Here is a 19,328-nt window from a genome sequence, read left to right on the forward strand (position 1 = left end):
ACACAAAAATAAAAAAAAGGAAATCAAATTTTTTAACCCATGGAGGTCTGGATTTGGAGTCACACTCAAAATTAAAGTGGAAAAACACACTACAGGCTGATCCATCTTTGATGTAATGTCCTTAAAACAAGTCAAAATGAGGCTCAGTAGTGTGTGTGGCCTCCACGTGCCTGTATGACCTCCCTACAACGCCTGTGCATGCTCCTGATGAGGCGGCGGACGGTCTCCTGAGGGATCTCCTCCCAGACCTGGACTAAAGCATCTGCCAACTCCTGGACAGTCTTTGGTGCAACGTGACGTTGATGGATAGAGCGAGACATGATGTCCCAGATGTGCTCAATTGGATTTAGGTCTGGGGAACGGGCAGGCCAGTCCATAGCATCAATGCCTTCGTCTTGCAGGAACTGCTGACACACTCCAGCCACATGAGGTCTAGCATTGTCTTGCATTAGAAGGAACCCAGGGCCAACCGCACCAGCATATGGTCTCACAAGGGGTCTGAGGATCTCATCTCGGTACCTAATGGCAGTCAGGCTACGGTACCTAATGGCAGTCAGGCAGTCTGGCGAGCACATGGAGGGCTGTGCGGCCCTCCAAAGAAATGCCACCCGACACCATTACTGACCCAATGCCAAACCGGTCATGCTGGAGGATGTTGCAGGCAGCAGAACGTTCTCCACGGCGTCTCAAGACTCTGTCACATGTGCTCAGTGTGAACCAGCTTTCATCTGTGAAGAGCACAGGGCGCCAGTGGCGAATTTGCCAATCTTGGTGTTCTCTGGCAAATGCCAAACGTCCTGCACGGTGTTGGGCTGTAAGCAAAACCCCCACCTGTGGACGTTGGGCCCTCATATCACCCTCATGGAGTCTGTTTCTGACCGTTTGAGCAGACACATGCACATTTGTGGCCTGCTGGAGGTCATTTTGCAGGGCTCTGGCAGTGTTCCTCCTTGCACAAAGGCGGAGGTAGCGGTCCTGCTGCTGGGTTGTTGGCCTCCTCCACGTCTCCTTATGTACTGGCCTGTCTCTTGGTAGCGCCTTCATGCTCTGGACACTACGCTGACAGACACAGCAAACCTTCTTGACACAGCTCGCATTGATGTGCCATCCTGGATAAGCTGCACTACCTGAGCCACTTGTGTGGGTTGCAGACTCCGTCTCATGCTACCACTAGAGTGAAAGCACCGCCAGCAATCAAAACATCAGCCAGGAAGCATAGGAACTGAGAAGTGGTCTGTGGTGACCACCTGCAGAACCACTCCTGTATTGGGGGTGTCTTGCTAATTGCCTATAATTTCCACCTGTTGTCTATCCCATTTGCACAACAGCATGTGAAATTGATTGTCACTCAGTGTTGCTTCCTAAGTGGACAGTTTGATTTCACAGAAGTGTGATTGACTTGGAGTTACATTGTGTTGTTTAAGTGTTCCCTTTATTTTTTTGAGCAGTGTATTTATAGTTCTCAGGGAGACTACTCTGTGGCTGTCTATTTGAGTTCCACAACATAGGAGGGCCCTCCCTATGGGTATAGTGCTTGTTAATTCCCCATTATTGTGCTTCTGGTTGATTCTGTTTTCCCTTAGTCCTAGCAGCAGCACAAACACCCTGCCCTTAGTAAGTTACTTCTTTATCATTAACACAGGGTAGGAGGGGTTAGGTGTCCTTATATAGGCTCAAGGGTCTCAAATTCCATCTGTTCTACTAGAACACAGGACCAGAGGGGGCATAAAACCCCATTATTGTGCTGCTGTTAAGGGAAAACAGATTAATATTAGAAATCAAGATTTTTTAAAGAAGAACCCAAAACCTTTTTATTTTACTTGCTACAGAGCTGTTGAGGGCTTGATTTTTGTAGAACAACTTGTAGTTTCCATGGGTATAATTTTGGGGTACATAACACCTTTTGATTGATGTTTATTCTTTTTGTTTCTGCAACAATTCTGGCATTTTTCTACGGCGTTCACTGTATGGGATAAATTACATGATAATTGTATAGTGCGGGTCATTATGAACACAGTGATACCAAATATGAGATTTTTAGATATTTTTTCTTTTCTTTTAACCATTTAAGTCCTACAGGATGACTATAATAGCCAATATTTTGCTTGCTTCTAAAACACATTGCAGTAGTCCTTTTAGTTAAAGTCCTTTTAGCGCAATGTATTTTAATGTCAGTGTTATACTGACATTGACTCACAGGCTTCCCCAGAGAGGTGCAGTATGCTGGGAAACACGGGAGGCACACTAGGCCGCGGCCTGCCTGCACTGACATTGGCATCTCATTTGCAGGGTGCTGATGGGATAAGGGGAGTCTGCTCCCTCTGTAACCGCTTACATGCCGCAGGTGCTATTGCCCACGGCAATAAGAGGTTAAACAGCTTGAATCAGCGCTTCTTCCGGGCCATTAGAACAGTATGTATCAGCCGTGCCCTCGCTGCATGGCAGCCCAGTCTAATGCCTCTTACTGACCATTTTAAAAAGGAGAATGGAGCATTACTATTTTTTGCACAAGGTTATTTTATTCTATGTGCATGTATTCCATCTAAAGTAAATGACAATGTGAATATATGACATGTATTACACCTGGTTCACCAGTGGATAGAGAGTGCCTGGCCATGTTCTGCATAGGAATGGAATTTACCATTCCATTCCTCCCCCTTTGGTAGAAGTGGGCTAGGCCGACTTCCTGCCAAGGGTGGGGGGTTGAGCTAGTCCAGTCAGTGGAGAGTGAGGAAGAGAGGGGTGTCTGTGGCCCCTCTCCAGTCAGAAGGAGTGTGGAAGCAGCTCATAGAGCACCCACTCCCTGCATATACAGAGAGGAAAAATGGGCCAAGGACACCCTCATCATCATCAAGCCGCTATTAGGCCAGTGTTAGCTAAGTGCAGAGATCATCATCTAGTCAGCCTGCCACCGCACCTCCTCCACTGGTGCCAGAAGGAATCTGCACTAAAGCCTGCTGAAAACCAGTAATACAAAACCATACAGTAACAGGTAAGTTAGTTCCTAAACATAAAACTCCCTATAAAGCAACAATGTACCGTACAAAATAAATGCTATTAATCCATTTACCATTTGTGATATTTATTTATGATTATGGATTAATAAAAGTTGTTTTGTATGATATATTGTGGCTCTATTATTTGTATGTTTATTGCACTGGGTATCAAAGTATCAATCAGTTTAGTTGGATGTCAGTTTTTAATGTGAGGCATTGACCACGTGGTGTTATTATTTTAGTACCTCCTTATGCCTCACATTAGTAAGTAACCCCATCGTCTACCTCCTCATATAATGGGCAACATGTGAGGTACATGATGAGGTTATTTACTATAAATATGAGGCACATGGAGTGCCGGTGTGTGTGAAGGCTGCCTGGGGGTCTGATGTAGGCCCCAGACCAGCCTTCAGTAATTTTCAGCGCCTCTCTGGCACAGCCTGCTGGTCAATATCAAAATAGCATTGCCATTAAAATGCAATGCACTTTAGGGATAATGCATGGCATTTTAAAATGAATCAAAAAGCTGCCTGTTATATCACCCAATGGGATTATTAAGTGGTAAAAAAAGTAAAAAAAAATATATATAAAAAATCCTATCAAAAAATATTACGCTTTTATTTCCATTAAATGAACGCTTTTCAGTGGAAAAAATAGCAAAAAAAAAAAAATCTCTCAAATCTTATGTAAATTACCCCCTACGGTGAATGGCGTAAAAAAAAAATTGACCGAATTGCAAATTTATTCTTAGCTGCCACCGAATAAACGTAATAACAAGAGATCAAAAAGCACCATTTACTCCAAAAGGATACCAATGAAAAATACAAGTCGTCCTGCAAAAATGAAGCCCTCACACAAATCCATAGAATGAAAAAGAAATAAGTTATAAGTCTTGGGAAGTGGCAATGCAAAAACATTTTTTTTCTTTTAAACAAAGGGGTTTTATTGCATAAAAGTAGTAAGATGTAAAAAAACGATATGTATTTGGTATCACTGTAATCGTACTGACCTAGAGAATAAAGATATTATGTTATTTATACCAAAAAAAGAACGCCATAAAATTTATAACGTGAAAACGCAGTGGTAGTATTGCTGTTTTTCCCATCTCCCTCCCAGAAAGAGTTAATAAAAGCTAATCAGAAAGTTATGTGTACCCCAAAATGGTGCCATTAAAAACTACAAATTTGTCCCACAAAAAACAAGCCCTCATAAAGCTATATAGACAGAAAAATAAAAAAGTTATAGCTCTTGGAACGCGACGATAAAAAAATGGAAGAAAAATGGTCAGTAAGGCCCAAAACATGCTGGGCACTAGGGGGTTAAAAGAGTTGTTCAGCAATATATATTGATGACCTATGCTCAGGATAGGTCATCAATAGATCAGTCGTGGTTTGACTCCTGGCACCCCCGCCGATCAGCTGTTTGAAAGGGAGGCGGTGCTCCATGCGAGCTCTGCTTCCTGTTCGTTACACTGCACATCGTCTCGGAAATCTTGGCAAAGCAGAAAATGACGAGAACTCACTCCATTCACTTGAACTAGTGTAACTATTGGTTACTACTGTAATGTAAATGAAGCAGCGCCCTCATGGAGCACTGCCTCCACTTCAAACAGCTGATCACCAGGGGTGCCAGGAGTTGGACCCCTCTCCATTTCATATTGATGTCCTATCCTGAGAATAGCTTATCAATATTAAAAGCCCAAACAACCCATTTATCCCTGTTACCATTATGTGTGTAAAGTATCAGTTTGGCATTCAGTAACATCATTCTTTAATTGGAATCGAAATCAAAGTCTAAATTCTGGAATTGTGATCGTATCCTTACTCTTCTGTGATTTCTCTCATGACTAACAAGATCTGATTTTTGCGCAAAACATTGCTCACATTCTGAACATGAATATGGCTTCTTTACTCTGTGACTTCTCTGATGTGCAACAAGACTTGGGTTCTGTGTAAAACATTTCCCACATTCTGAACATGTATATGGCTTCTGTCCAGAGTGGATTCTCTCATGTTTAACAAGATTTGATTTCCATGTAAAACATTTACCACATTCTGAACATGAATATGGTTTCTCTCCTGTGTGATTTCTCTCATGTGAAACAAGATATGATTTAGCTGTAAAACATTTCCCACATTCTGAACATGAATATGGCTTCTCTCCTGTGTGACTTCTCTGATGAACAACAAAATGTGATTTCACTGTAAAACATTTCCCACATTCTGAACACGAATATGGCTTCTCTCCTGTGTGACATCTCTGATGAATAACAAGATGTGATTTCACTGTAAAACAGTTCCCACATTCTGAACATGAATATGGCTTCTCTCCTGTGTGTATTCTCTCATGTATAACTAGATTAGATTTTTCTCTAAAACATTTCCCACATTCTGAACATGAATATGGCTTCTCTCCTGTGTGACTTCTCTTATGTATAACAAGATATGATTTTTTTCCAAAACATTTCCCACATTCTAAACACAAATATGGCTTCTCTCCTGTGTGACATCTTTGATGATGAACAAGATGTGATTTCACTGTAAAACATTTCCCACATTCTGAACATGAATATGGCTTCTCTCCTGTGTGATATCTCTGATGATTAACAAGATGTGATTTCACTGTAAAACATTTCCCACATTCTGAACACGAATATGGCTTCTCTCCTGTGTGTCTTCTCTTATGAATAACAAGATATGATTTTTCTCTAAAACATTTCCCACATTCTGAACATGAATATGGCTTCTCTCCTGTGTGACATCTTTGATGATTAACAAGATCTGATTTCACTGTAAAACATTTCCCACATTCTGAACACGAATATGACTTATCTCCTGTGTGACATCTTTGATGATTAACAAGATCTGATTTCACTGGAAACCATTTCCCACATTCTGAACACAAATATGGCTTCTCTCCTGTGTGACATCTCTGATGTTTAACTAGAATTGATTTCACTGTAAAACATTTCCCACATTCTGAACACGAATATGGCTTCTCTCCTGTGTGACTTCTCTCATGTATAATAAGATTTGATTTCACTGTATAACATTTCCCACATTCTGAACATGAATATGGTTTCTCTCCTGTGTGAATTCTCTCATGTGTAATAAGATTAGATTTTTGTCTAAAACATTTCCTACATTCTGAACATGAATACATTTTCTCTCCTTTGTGATTTCTTCGGTGTGTAGAAAGTCCTGAGCTGTTTGTGGATTCTTTACCACCATGAAACCTTTTAATCCTTTTCTGACTTGTACTTGCGGTAACAATCTGTGATTGGTCCGGAGAAGGTTCCTCATAATTAGAAGGATTATATGACAGATCTGTACTGTGAAGACCTGGATGTACATTAAGGGTAATGAGGTTTTCTCCTGAAGAGCGCTGCATGATATCTTCATCTAGTGGTAACATGACGTTTTCACATTTCTTACTGGGATTTTCTGTTAAAAAAAATTTAACAAATATAAATTTTTATCTTATTTTTTTTTTTGCAATCTACAGCGTAGACAAACTTATAACATTCCAATTAGGCTGGAAGGAGAAGTGTTCATTCAGTTGGAATCCATTCCTGACTTTGGCCCAAAAATCTGCACTTGTGATCCCAGCCTTAAAAAGCTTCTACAACTTCCTGACAAAGTCCAGGATTCTGGTTTACACCAGGTCATGACTTTTATTACATACAGTAAATAATGACTTAACAAAACTAAAAAATTTGAAAAGCCTGGCCATGTCTGGAAACGAGCCCTGCTCTCTGCCAACACATTTTGCCTTTCAACGGCAACTAGACATCATTTGAATAAAACAAGGAGCATCTTGGTTGGAGCTGGTGAAGTGGGGCCTAATTATTTGAGGCTGGTGGAGGGAATATCATGGTTTAGAGTTGGTGAAGGGGGGCATCATGATTTGAGGCTGGTGGAGGGAACATCATGATTTGGAGCTGGTGGAGGGAACATCACGGTTTGGAGCTGGTGAACGAGCATCATGATTTAGCATATATTGGAGGCGTGGCGATCTCCTTTGAGTCAAGCACACCTGACCAGTCAATATGTCCTGGAGGCTGGTTTTAAAGTCAGTATAAAACTGAGTCTGCTTATATAGAACCTACCATTAGCCATTTGGCTCCAGGAGAAGTATATGGTGGGCTCAGCATGCATGTTGGTACTTGCATCCCTGGATCCGATGAAAGCTGTAATGGCACCGAACGGGGTTAAAAGCAGAGTGTACTTGGCTTGCATGCTGACCTGCATTCCCTGGACTTTATGTGGCTGTCATGGCCCATAAACAGGTAGGAACAAGAGTTAGGGACCACTCAAATGAGACGACCTTGACGCGGTGAGTGGCTTATTACGCTTTGGCCAAAATGTACACCAATGTCTCATCCAGCATGGAGGGCAGAGTGCTGGATGTAGTGTGCGATCACATTTGCATTTTCCGTTTTTAATTTTGTGTATGCCATTTTTTTTTGGGGGGACGTTAGAAGGCTTAGAAGCAAATCTTGAAATTTTTTAGAAAATGTACAAAACCCACTTTTTAAGGACTAGTTCAGGTCTGAAGTCACTTTGTGAGGCTTACATAATAGAAAACACCCAAAAATGACCCCATTTTAGAAAATACACTCCTCAAGGTATTCAAAACGGATTTTACAAACTTTGTTAACCCTTTAGGTGTTCCACAAGAATTAATGGAAAATGGAGATGAAGTTTCAGAATTTCACTTTTTTGGCAGATTTTCCATTTTAATCAATTGTTTTCCAGTAACAAAGCAAGGGTTAACAGCCAAACAAAACTCAATATTTATTGCCCTGATTCTGTAGTTTACAGAAACACCCCACATGTGGTCATAAACTGCTGTACGGGCACACGGCATTGCGCAGAAGGAAAGGAACGTTTTGGAGGGCAGATTTCACTGGGATAATTTTAAGCTGCCATGTCACATTTGAAGACCCCCTGATGTAGGGTTGTTGCGGGTATCGAAATTTCGATACCCAATCGATACTTTTGTCCCGGTATCGATACGATACCGGGATTTCCATTTTTTCGATACTGGCCTGCGCTGCTGCACAGTCTAGTATCTCTGAACATGAGCGTACTGCTGTCAGCACGCTCATGTTCTCTCGGCAGCACGGGGGAGAAGGGAGCAGTGTCTCCCTCCCCTTGTGCTGCCACCAATGGGGAGAGAGGGGCGGAGGAGGGGCAGGCGCACTGCGCCACCAATGATAGGACGACCTTTTTTATGAGTTCGGACTTAGTTAAGTTAGCAGGACATGTAGAGCGGCGCCCAGGGATCTCCCTGCACTTACTATTATTCCTGGGAGCCGCTCCGTTCGCCCGCTGTGCCCCAGTTACAGTCTCCTGCTCCGTATGCTAATTACTACTATCGGAGCGATAGGGAGGAGACATCAGCTTCTCTCCTGGGCGTTCCTTCTCCCTGGCTGTGACGTTCTGCGCTGCGATTGGACAGCGCTACAGCATGGAGAAGGAACGCCCAGGAGAGAAGCTGATGTCTCCTCCCCATCGCTCCGATAGTAGTAATTAGCATACGGAGCAGGAGACAATTTACTGCTCCTCCGCCCTCATTGACAGCCACTCCCCCTGTCCCCTTGATTATTAGGGCCAGGGATCTCGCCCGTCCTTGTAATCTTGTGTCTGTGAAGTAGTTTCCATTTCGCAGAAGCGCAATACATCTGCCTCTGCTTCCCCAGTAGATATCTACTGCCCATGCGCGGATGCAAACCACTGCACATGTGCAAGATTGAAGGGATAGATTAATAGATTTCATCCTGCTAACATACCCTAGCCCGAGTTACCGGGGAAGAGGGTTCCTCATTCAGGACGCAGCTAGAAACTCAGGACTCAGTACATTTATGCATTACACAAACAGACTATTGATTTGAAAGGTGGTCTTTAACTTCTAATACAGGAGGCAGGTGCCGGCAGCAGAATCACATTGCCGGCACCCTGCCTCTGACAGGGAGCTGCGATCAGCGGCAGTTAATCCCTCAGGTGCGGCACCTGAAGGGTTAAGTGCCGCTGATTTGCTGTCAGTACCCGCCTCCTGTATTAAAGCTTAATTATCATTGGTGCGCCCCCCCCGAGTATTAGAATCATTGGTGGCGCAGCGCCCCCTCCCCCCCTCAATATTAAAATCATTGGTGGCAGTGGCCACTGGGTCCCCTCCGCTCCTCTTCATTGGTGGCAGTGGCAGCCTTTGATCAGAGCCCAAGCAGTGTAATTGCGGGGCTCCGATCGGTTACCATGGCAGCCAGGACGCTACTGAAGCCCTGGCTGCCATAGTCAGCTCTCTGCTGCTGTGTGTACTATGCACAGGGCAGCAGGGAGAGTGTGAGGTCCTATTCACCACAATAGAGATCTATCAGGGTGAATAGGACAAGGGATGAAAAGAGCCCAGGTTCTAGCCCCTAAGGGGGGAAATAGTTATTAAATAAAAATAAAATAAAAAAAAATACACCAAAATATTAAGTATAAATTACATATAAAATATCTAAAAAATAAATAAACATATCACATATCGCCACGTCCGAAAAGTCCAAACTAGAAAAAAATCTATGCGGTGAACGCCGGAACAGAAAAAAATAAAATAAAAACTGCGCGATTCGCCATTTTTTTTAAATGTGGAATGCACGTGGCTTTTTTGTTGTTTTTTTTTCCGCGTGGTATCGAATGTATCGAGTATCGCAATACTTTTTTATGATATCGAAATCGAATCAAAAATTTGGTATCGCAACAACTCTTCCCTGATGCACTCCTAGAGTAGAAGCTCCAAAAAAATGACCCCATTTTAGAAACTACGCCCCTCAAGATATTCAAAACGGTTTTTACAAACTTTGTTAACCCTTTAGGTGTTCTACAAGAAGGAAAGGAATGCCATACGGTTTTTGGAAGGCAGATTTTGCTGGACTGGTTTTTTGACACCATGTCCCATTTAAAGCCCCCCTGATGCACCCCTAGAGTAGAAACTCCAAAAAAGTGACCCCATTTTGGAAACTACGGGATAGGGTGGCAGTATTGTTGGTACTAGTTTAGGGTACATATGATTTTTGGTTGCTCTATATTACAGTTTTTGTGAGGAAAGGTAACAAAAAATAGCTGTTTTGGCACTGGTTTAATTTTTTGTTATTTACAGCGTTCATCTGACAGGTTAGATCATGTGGTATTTTTATACAGCAGGTTGTTATGGACACGACAATACCAAATATGCCAACTTTTCTGGGGGCATACGCCTTTTTGATTGCTTTGTGTGTCCATTTTAGTGATATAAGGTGACAAAAAATGTTTTTTTTTTTAGCACAGTTGTTATTTTTTTGACAGTGTTCACCGGAGGGACACAGCGATATCTAATGTCTACTTTTCTTTTTCCCCCTATTTTTTTAAAATTATATTTTATTTTTTTTACTTTATTTTGGCAAAAGGACGATTTATTTTTACCTGAAACTTAAATTTTTTTTGTAAAACTTTATTTTTTTAACTTTTTTTCACACTTAATTTGTCACACTCTAGGACCAGTGATGGCCAGTTCGCAGTGTTCGCCGACGAACACATGCGATTTGCCATCTTTTTTCCCAAGCCCGCGAACTGGCCATCACTGTCTGGGACTTCAACTTTTGGGGGTCTGATCCCCTTTACAATGTATGACAATACTTCTGTATTGTGATGCATTGGCTGTAAGTGTATTACACAGTGTAATACAGGGGGCTGGATCTCACAGACTGTCACGTATGGCATCGGCCTGTCTTCCATGCCATTGGATCCCCCTCACAGCAGCACGGGGACCCGATGGAAGCTCCGAGCGCTGACCGCGGCACATCAAGGGTTAATACGCTGGCATCGGTGATTTCACTGATGCCGGCGCATGCAGCAGGGCTCTGGCTACCAGTGACTGCCGGACCTCTGCCGCGAATCGGGCGGGCGCGTCTACTGCACCCACTCGATCACAGCGCCATACATGTACGGTGCTGGTCCTTAAGTCACGGACATCTACCCATAAACTCCATGTATGATCTACAATATATATACAAGCAGAAGACGTCTCTGTAGTATAGTCTACTATACCGGCCCGATGGAGGCCAGAAGGACACGCTCTCATCATGTGACTGGAGCCCTATGGATATGACTGACATATAAAGAACACGTAGCCTCTAATGTAATGTGAGAAGAAACTGTGGAGCTCCTCCATTACATGTCACTGCACACACGTGTATACACTGCACATGACGGGTCTTACCTTGTGATATAAGAGGCTGGCGCTCCTCCATTACATGTCACTACACACACGTGTATACACTGCACATGACGGCTCTTACCTTGTGATATAAGAGGCTGGTGCTCCTCCATTACATGTCACTGCACACACGTGTATACACTGCACATGACGGGTCTTACCTTGTGATATAAGAGGCTGGCGCTCCTCCATTACATGTCACTACACACACGTGTATACACTGCACATGACGGCTCTTACCTTGTGATATAAGAGGCTGGTGCTCCTCCATTACATGTCACTGCACACACGTGTATACACTGCACATGACGGCTCTTACCTTGTGATATAAGAGGCTGGTGCTCCTCCATTACATGTCACTGCACACACGTGTATACACTGCACATGACGGCTCTTACCTTGTGATATAAGAGGCTGGCGCTCCTCCATTACATGTCACTGCACACACGTGTATACACTGCACATGACGGCTCTTACCTTGTGATATAAGAGGCTGGTGCTCCTCCATTACATGTCACTGCACACACGTGTATACACTGCACATGACGGCTCTTACCTTGTGATATAAGAGGCTGGTGCTCCTCCATTACATGTCACTGCACACACGTGTATACACTGCACATGACGGGTCTTACCTTGTGATATAAGAGGCCGGTGCTCCTCCATTACATATCACTGCACACACGTGTATACACTGCACATGACGGCTCTTACCTTGTGATATAAGAGGCTGGTGCTCCTCCATTACATGTCACTGCACACACACACGTGTATACACTGCACATGACGGGTCTTACCTTGTGATATAAGAGGCTGGCGCTCCTCCATTACATGTCACTGCACACACCTGTATACACTGCACATGACGGCTCTTACCTTGTGATATAAGAGGCTGGTGCTCCTCCATTACATGTCACTGCACACACGTGTATACACTGCACATGACGGCTCTTACCTTGTGATATAAGAGGCTGGTGCTCCTCCATTACATGTCACTGCACACACGTGTATACACTGCACATGACGGGTCTTACCCTGTGATATAAGAGGCTGGTGCTCCTCCATTAAATGTCACTGCACACACGTGTATACACTGCACATGACGGATCTTACCTTGTGATATAAGAGGCTGGTGCTCCTCCATTACATGTCACTGCACACACTTGTATACACTGCACATGATGGGTCTTACCTTGTGATATAAGAGGCTGGTGCTCCTCCATCATGGCCTCCTTGTACAGATCCTTGTGTCCTTCTATATACTCCCACTCCTCCATGGAGAAATAGACAGTGACGTCCTGACACCTTATAGGAACCTGACAACACAATGACACCGTCATCACCCAGACCCCTCCAGTGCTGTTACTGGAGAATTTCCCAGCATTCCCAGCAGTGTCACCTCTCCAGTCAGCAGCTCCATCATCTTGTGGGTGAGCTCTAGGACCTTCTGCTCATGTATCAGGGGGTGAGGGGGAGGCTCTGTGATGGGGTGAGGGGTCCTGCTCCGCCCTCCTGACTCCTGGAGATGGATGATGGGAGTCACACAGTCCCCCGATGTCTTCTTCACTATTGTGTACTCCTGTGGATGGAGAGAGACACTTAGGGAATAAACCCTTCAGGGGCCATGTGCTCTCCTCCGGCCCTCTCCTCCTGGTACAACGTGCCTACATCAATGGATGTCGTATATCTGGACTTCTCCAAAGCATTTGACACTGTACCACATAAAAGGTTAGTATATAAAATGAGAATGCTCGGACTGGGAGAAAACGTCTGTATGTGGGTAAGTAACTGGCTCAATCATAGAAAACAGAGGGTGGTTATTACCGGTACACACTCAGATTGGGTCACTGTCACTAGTGGGGTACCTCAAGGGTCAGTATTGGGCCCTATTCTCTTCAATATATTTATTAATGATCTTGTAGAAGGCTTGCATAGTAAAGTATAAATTTAATTTTCGCAGATGACACTAAACTGTGTAAAGTAATTTACACTGAAGAGGACAGTATACTGTATATATACTACAGAGGACAGTATACTGTATATATACTACAGAGGACAGTATACTGTATATATATACTACAGAGGACAGTGTACTGTATATATACTACAGAGGACAGTATACTGTATATATACTACAGAGGACAGTATACTGTATATATATACTACAGAGGACAGTACACTGTATATATACTACAGAGGACAGTATACTGTATATATATACTACAGAGGACAGTATACTGTATATATACTACAGAGGACAGTATACTGTATATATATATATACTACAGAGGACAGTACACTGTATATATATACTACAGAGGACAGTATACTGTATATATATACTACAGAGGACAGTATACTGTATATATATACTACAGAGGACAGTATACTGTATATATATACTACAGAGGACAGTATACTGTGTATATATACTACAGAGGACAGTATACTGTGTATATACTACAGAGGACAGTATACTGTATATATACTACAGAGGACAGTATACTGTATATATACTACAGAGGACAGTATACTGTATATATACTACAGAGGAGAGTATAATGTATATATACTACAGAGGACAGTATACTGTATATATACTACAGAGGACAGTATACTGTATATATATACTACAGAGGACAGTATACTGTGTATATACTACAGAGGACAGTATACTGTATATATACTACAGAGGACAGTATACTGTATATATATACTACAGAGGACAGTATACTGTATATATACTACAGAGGACAGTATACTGTATATATATATACTACAGAGGACAGTATACTGTATATATATACTACAGAGGACAGTATACTGTATATATACTACAGAGGACAGTATACTGTATATATCTATACACACTACAGAGGACAGTATACTGTATATATACACTAGAGGACAGTATACTGTATATATACACTACAGAGGACAGTATACTGTATATATACTACAGAGGATAGTATACTGTATATATACAACAGAGGACAGTATACTGTGTATATACTACAGAGGACAGTATACTGTATATACTACTACAGAGGACAGCATACTGTATATATACTACAGAGGACAGTATACTGTATATATACTACAGAGGACAGTATACTGTATATATACTACAGAGGACAGTATACTGTATATATATACTACAGAGGACAGTATACTGTATATATACTACAGAGGACAGTATACTGTATATATATATACACACTACAGAGGACAGTATACTGTATATACACTACAGAGGACAGTATACTGTGTATATACTACAGAGGACAGTATACTGTATATATACTACAGAGGACAGTATACTGTATATATACTACAGAGGACAGTATACTATATATATATATACTACAGGAGACAGTATACTGTATATATACTACAGAGGACAGTATACTATATATATATACTACAGAGGACAGTATACTGTATATATATATACTACAGAGGACAGTATACTGTATATATATATACTACAGAGGACAGTACACTGTATATATACTACAGAGGACAGTATACTATATATATATATACTACAGGAGACAGTATACTGTATATATACTACAGAGGACAGTATACTGTATATATATATACTACAGAGGACAGTATACTGTATATATATACTACAGAGGACAGTATACTGTATATATACTACAGAGGACAGTATACTGTATATATACTACAGAGGACAGTACACTGTATATATACTACAGAGGACAGTATACTGTATATATACTACAGAGGACAGTATACTGTATATATATACTACAGAGGACAGTATACTGTATATATACTACAGAGGACAGTATACTGTATATATATACTACAGAGGACAGTATACTGTATATACACTACAGAGGACAGTATACTGTATATATACTACAGAGGACAGTATACTGTATATATATACTACAGAGGACAGTATACTGTATATATATACTACAGAGGACAGTATACTGTATATATACTACAGAGGACAGTATACTGTATATATACTACAGAGGACAGTATACTGTATATATACTACAGAGGACAGTATACTGTATATATACTACAGAGGACAGTATACTGTATATATATACTACAGAGGACAGTATACTGTATATATACTACAGAGGACAGTATACTGTATATATATACTACAGAGGACAGTATACTGTATATATACTACAGAGGACAGTATACTGTATATACACTACAGAGGACAGTATACTGTATATATACTACAGAGGACAGTATACTGTATATATATATACACTACAGAGGACAGTATACTGTATATATATACTACAGAGGACAGTATACTGTATATATACTACAGAGGACAGTATACTGTATATATATACTACAGAGGACAGTATACTGTATATATATACTACAGAGGACAGTATACTGTATATACACTACAGAGGACAGTATACTGTGTATATACTACAGAGGACAGTACACTGTATATATACTACAGAGGACAGTATACTGTATATATATACTACAGAGGACAGTATACTGTATATATACTACAGAGGACAGTATACTGTATATATACTACAGAGGACAGTATACTGTATATATATATACTACAGAGGACAGTACACTGTATATATATACTACAGAGGACAGTATACTGTATATATATACTACAGAGGACAGTATACTGTATATATATACTACAGAGGACAGTATACTGTGTATATATACTACAGAGGACAGTATACTGTGTATATACTACAGAGGACAGTATACTGTATATATACTACAGAGGACAGTATACTGTATATATACTACAGAGGACAGTATACTGTATATATACTACAGAGGACAGTATACTGTATATATACTACAGAGGACAGTATACTGTATATATATACTACAGAGGACAGTATACTGTATATATACTACAGAGGACAGTATACTGTATATATATACTACAGAGGACAGTATACTGTATATATATACTACAGAGGACAGTATACTGTGTATATACTACAGAGGACAGTATACTGTATATATACTACAGAGGACAGTATACTGTATATATATACTACAGAGGACAGTATACTGTATATATACTACAGAGGACAGTATACTGTATATATACTACAGAGGACAGTATACTGTATATATATATACTACAGAGGACAGTACACTGTATATATACTACAGAGGACAGTATACTGTATATATATATACTACAGAGGACAGTATACTGTATATATATACTACAGAGGACAGTATACTGTATATATACTACAGAGGACAGTACACTGTATATATACTACAGAGGACAGTACACTGTATATATACTACAGAGGACAGTATACTGTATATATACTACAGAGGACAGTATACTGTATATATACTACAGAGGACAGTATACTGTATATATACTACAGAGGACAGTATACTGTATATATACTACAGAGGACAGTACACTGTATACCTACACTACAGAGGATAGTATACTGTATATATACTACAGAGGATAGTATACTGTATATATACTACAGAGGATAGTATACTGTATATATACTACAGAGGACAGTATACTGTATATATATACTACAGAGGACAGTATACTGTATATATACTACAGAGGACAGTATACTGTATATATACTACAGAGGACAGTATACTGTATATATATACTACAGAGGACAGTATACTGTATATATACTACAGAGGACAGTATACTGTATATATACTACAGAGGACAGTATACTATATATATATACTACAGGGGACAGTATACTGTGTATATATACTACAGAGGACAGTATACTGTATATATATACTACAGAGGACAGTATACTGTATATATATACTACAGAGGACAGTATACTGTATATATACTACAGAGGACAGTATACTGTATATATACTACAGAGGACAGTATACTGTGTATATACTACAGAGGACAGTATACTGTATATATACTACAGAGGACAGTATACTGCTACAGAGGGATCTGGATAGATTGGAGGCTTGGGCAGATAAGTGGCAGATGAGGTTTAACACTGACAAATGTAAGGTTATGCACATGGAAAGGAATAATGCAAGTCACCCGTACATACTAAATGATAAAACACTGGGTAACACTAGGAATCTAGGAATTTTAATAAACAGCAAACTAAGCAGTAAAAACCAGTAGTGTTGAGTGCGAATATCGAAAAAAAATTTGCGAATATCGCCACTTCGCTAATTTGCCAATATTTCGAATATAGTGCTATAAATTTGCTATTTCGAATATTAGTTTATTTTGTTTTTTTTTATTGTTATATTATTTTCTTTCCCACTTCCCAAAAGTAGTTCTTACCTGTCCTTAGGATTCCTGGCTGCTCCAGTCAGTGCCCGTTGCCGCTTCTGCGGCTTCCGTGCGATTATATTACTTTGCTTTTTTTTTTTTATAAATAGAATAATTATAATACTTGATAATTATTATAATTATTCTATTTATAATAATAAAAAGTAATATAATCGCATAGCGAATTAAACACAGCTGTCTCTATAGTCAACCTTCTTATTTGATTGCTAGAATTAGCGAAGTTGATGAATAGGTAGCTAAAACCAAGATGGAGAATACTTCGTTATCTTCGTTTTGAGGAATATGACGAATACATTCGTCATCTTCGCTAATTCTAGATATCAAACCAATAGGAAAGTAGCCTTAAGTTACAATCGCAATACGCGATTATTTAACCACCTCAGCTCCCCTAGCTTAAACCCCCTTAATGACCAGACCACTTTTTACAATTCTGCACTACACTACTTTAACGGTTTATTGCTCGGTCATGCAACTTACCACCCAAATGAATTTTACCTCCTTTTCTTCTCACTAATAGAGCTTTCATTTGGTGGTATTTCATTGCTGCTGACATTTTTACTTTTTTTGATATTAATCAAAAATGACCGAAATCTTTGCAAAAAAATGACATTTTTCACTTTCTGTTGTAAAAATTTTCAAATAAAACTACATTTCTATATACATTTTTCTCTAAATTTATTGTTCTACATGTCTTTGATTAAAAAAATATGCAATAAGTGTATATTTATTGGTTTGGGTAAAAGTTATAGCGTTTACAAACTATGGTGCAAAAATGTGAATTTACGCACTTTGACTTTCTGAGCACCTGTCATGTTTCCTGAGGTTCTACAATGCCCAGACAGTAGAAACAACCCACAAATTACCTCATTTCGGAAAGTAGACACCCTAAGGTGATGGGCATAGTGAGTTCATGGAAGTTTTAATTTTTTGTCACAAGTTAGCGGAAAATGATTTTATTTTTTTCTTACAAAGTCTCATATTCCACTAACTTGTGACAAAAAATAAAATTTTACATGAACTCGCCATGCCCCTCACGAAATACCTTGGGGTGTCTTCTTTCCAAAATGGGGTCACTTGTGGGGTATTTATACTACCCTGGCATTTTAGGGGACCTAAAGCGTGAGAAGTAGTTTGGAATCCAAATGCGTAAAAAATGGCCTGTGAAATCGTAAAGATACTCATTGGAATTTGGGCCCCTTTGCGCACCTAGGCTGCAAAAAAGTGTCACACATGTGGTATCGCCGTACTCAGGAGAAGTAGGGCAATGTGTTTTGGGGTGTATTTTTACATATACCCATGCTGGGTGAGAGAAATATCTCTGTAAAAGACAACTTTTCCCATTTTTTTATACAAAGTTATCATTTTACAGAGATATTTCTCTCACCCAGCATGGGTATATGTAAAAAGACACCCCAAAACACATTGACCTACTTCTCCTGAGTACGGCGATACCACATGTGTGACACTTTTTTGCAGCCTAGGTGCGCAAAGGGGCCCAAATTCCAATGAGTACCTTTTAGGAGGGCATTTTTAGGCATTTGGATTCCAGACTTCTCACGCTTTAGGGCCCCTAAAATGCCAGGGCAGTATAAATACCCCACATGTGACCCCATTTTGGAAAGTAGACACCCCAAGGTATTCCGTGAGAGGGCATGGCGAGTTCATAGAAGTTTTTTTTTTTTGGCACAAGTTAGCGGAAATTGATTTTTTTTTGTTTTTTCTCACAAAGTCTCCCTTTCCGCTAACTTGTGACAAAA

General features: G+C 40.3%; 1 protein-coding gene across 1 annotated transcript; it reads right to left on the reverse strand.

The window, feature by feature from the left end:
• Positions 1-5,080: 5,080 nt before the first annotated feature.
• Positions 5,081-12,500, reverse strand: LOC120992054 (gastrula zinc finger protein XlCGF67.1-like). Its single transcript, XM_040420816.1, has 3 exons — positions 12,430-12,500; positions 5,924-6,439; positions 5,081-5,171 (listed from the first exon to the last, which is right to left on the reverse strand). Coding segments are annotated over exons 1-3 (552 nt in total). The 5' UTR covers positions 12,464-12,500; the 3' UTR covers positions 5,081-5,169.
• Positions 12,501-19,328: the final 6,828 nt, after the last annotated feature.

The sequence above is a fragment of the Bufo bufo genome, chromosome 2, assembly GCF_905171765.1.
Source record: "Bufo bufo chromosome 2, aBufBuf1.1, whole genome shotgun sequence".
NCBI lineage: Eukaryota > Metazoa > Chordata > Amphibia > Anura > Bufonidae > Bufo > Bufo bufo.

Coding starts and splice junctions, on each gene's coding strand:
- LOC120992054 (XM_040420816.1), bottom strand. CDS start 12,463: ATGATGGAGGAGCACCAGCCTCTTATATCACAAG. Junction 6,440..12,429: donor CCAGCCTCTTATATCACAAG/GTAAGACCCATC, acceptor TTTTTTTAACAG/AAAATCCCAGTAAGAAATGT.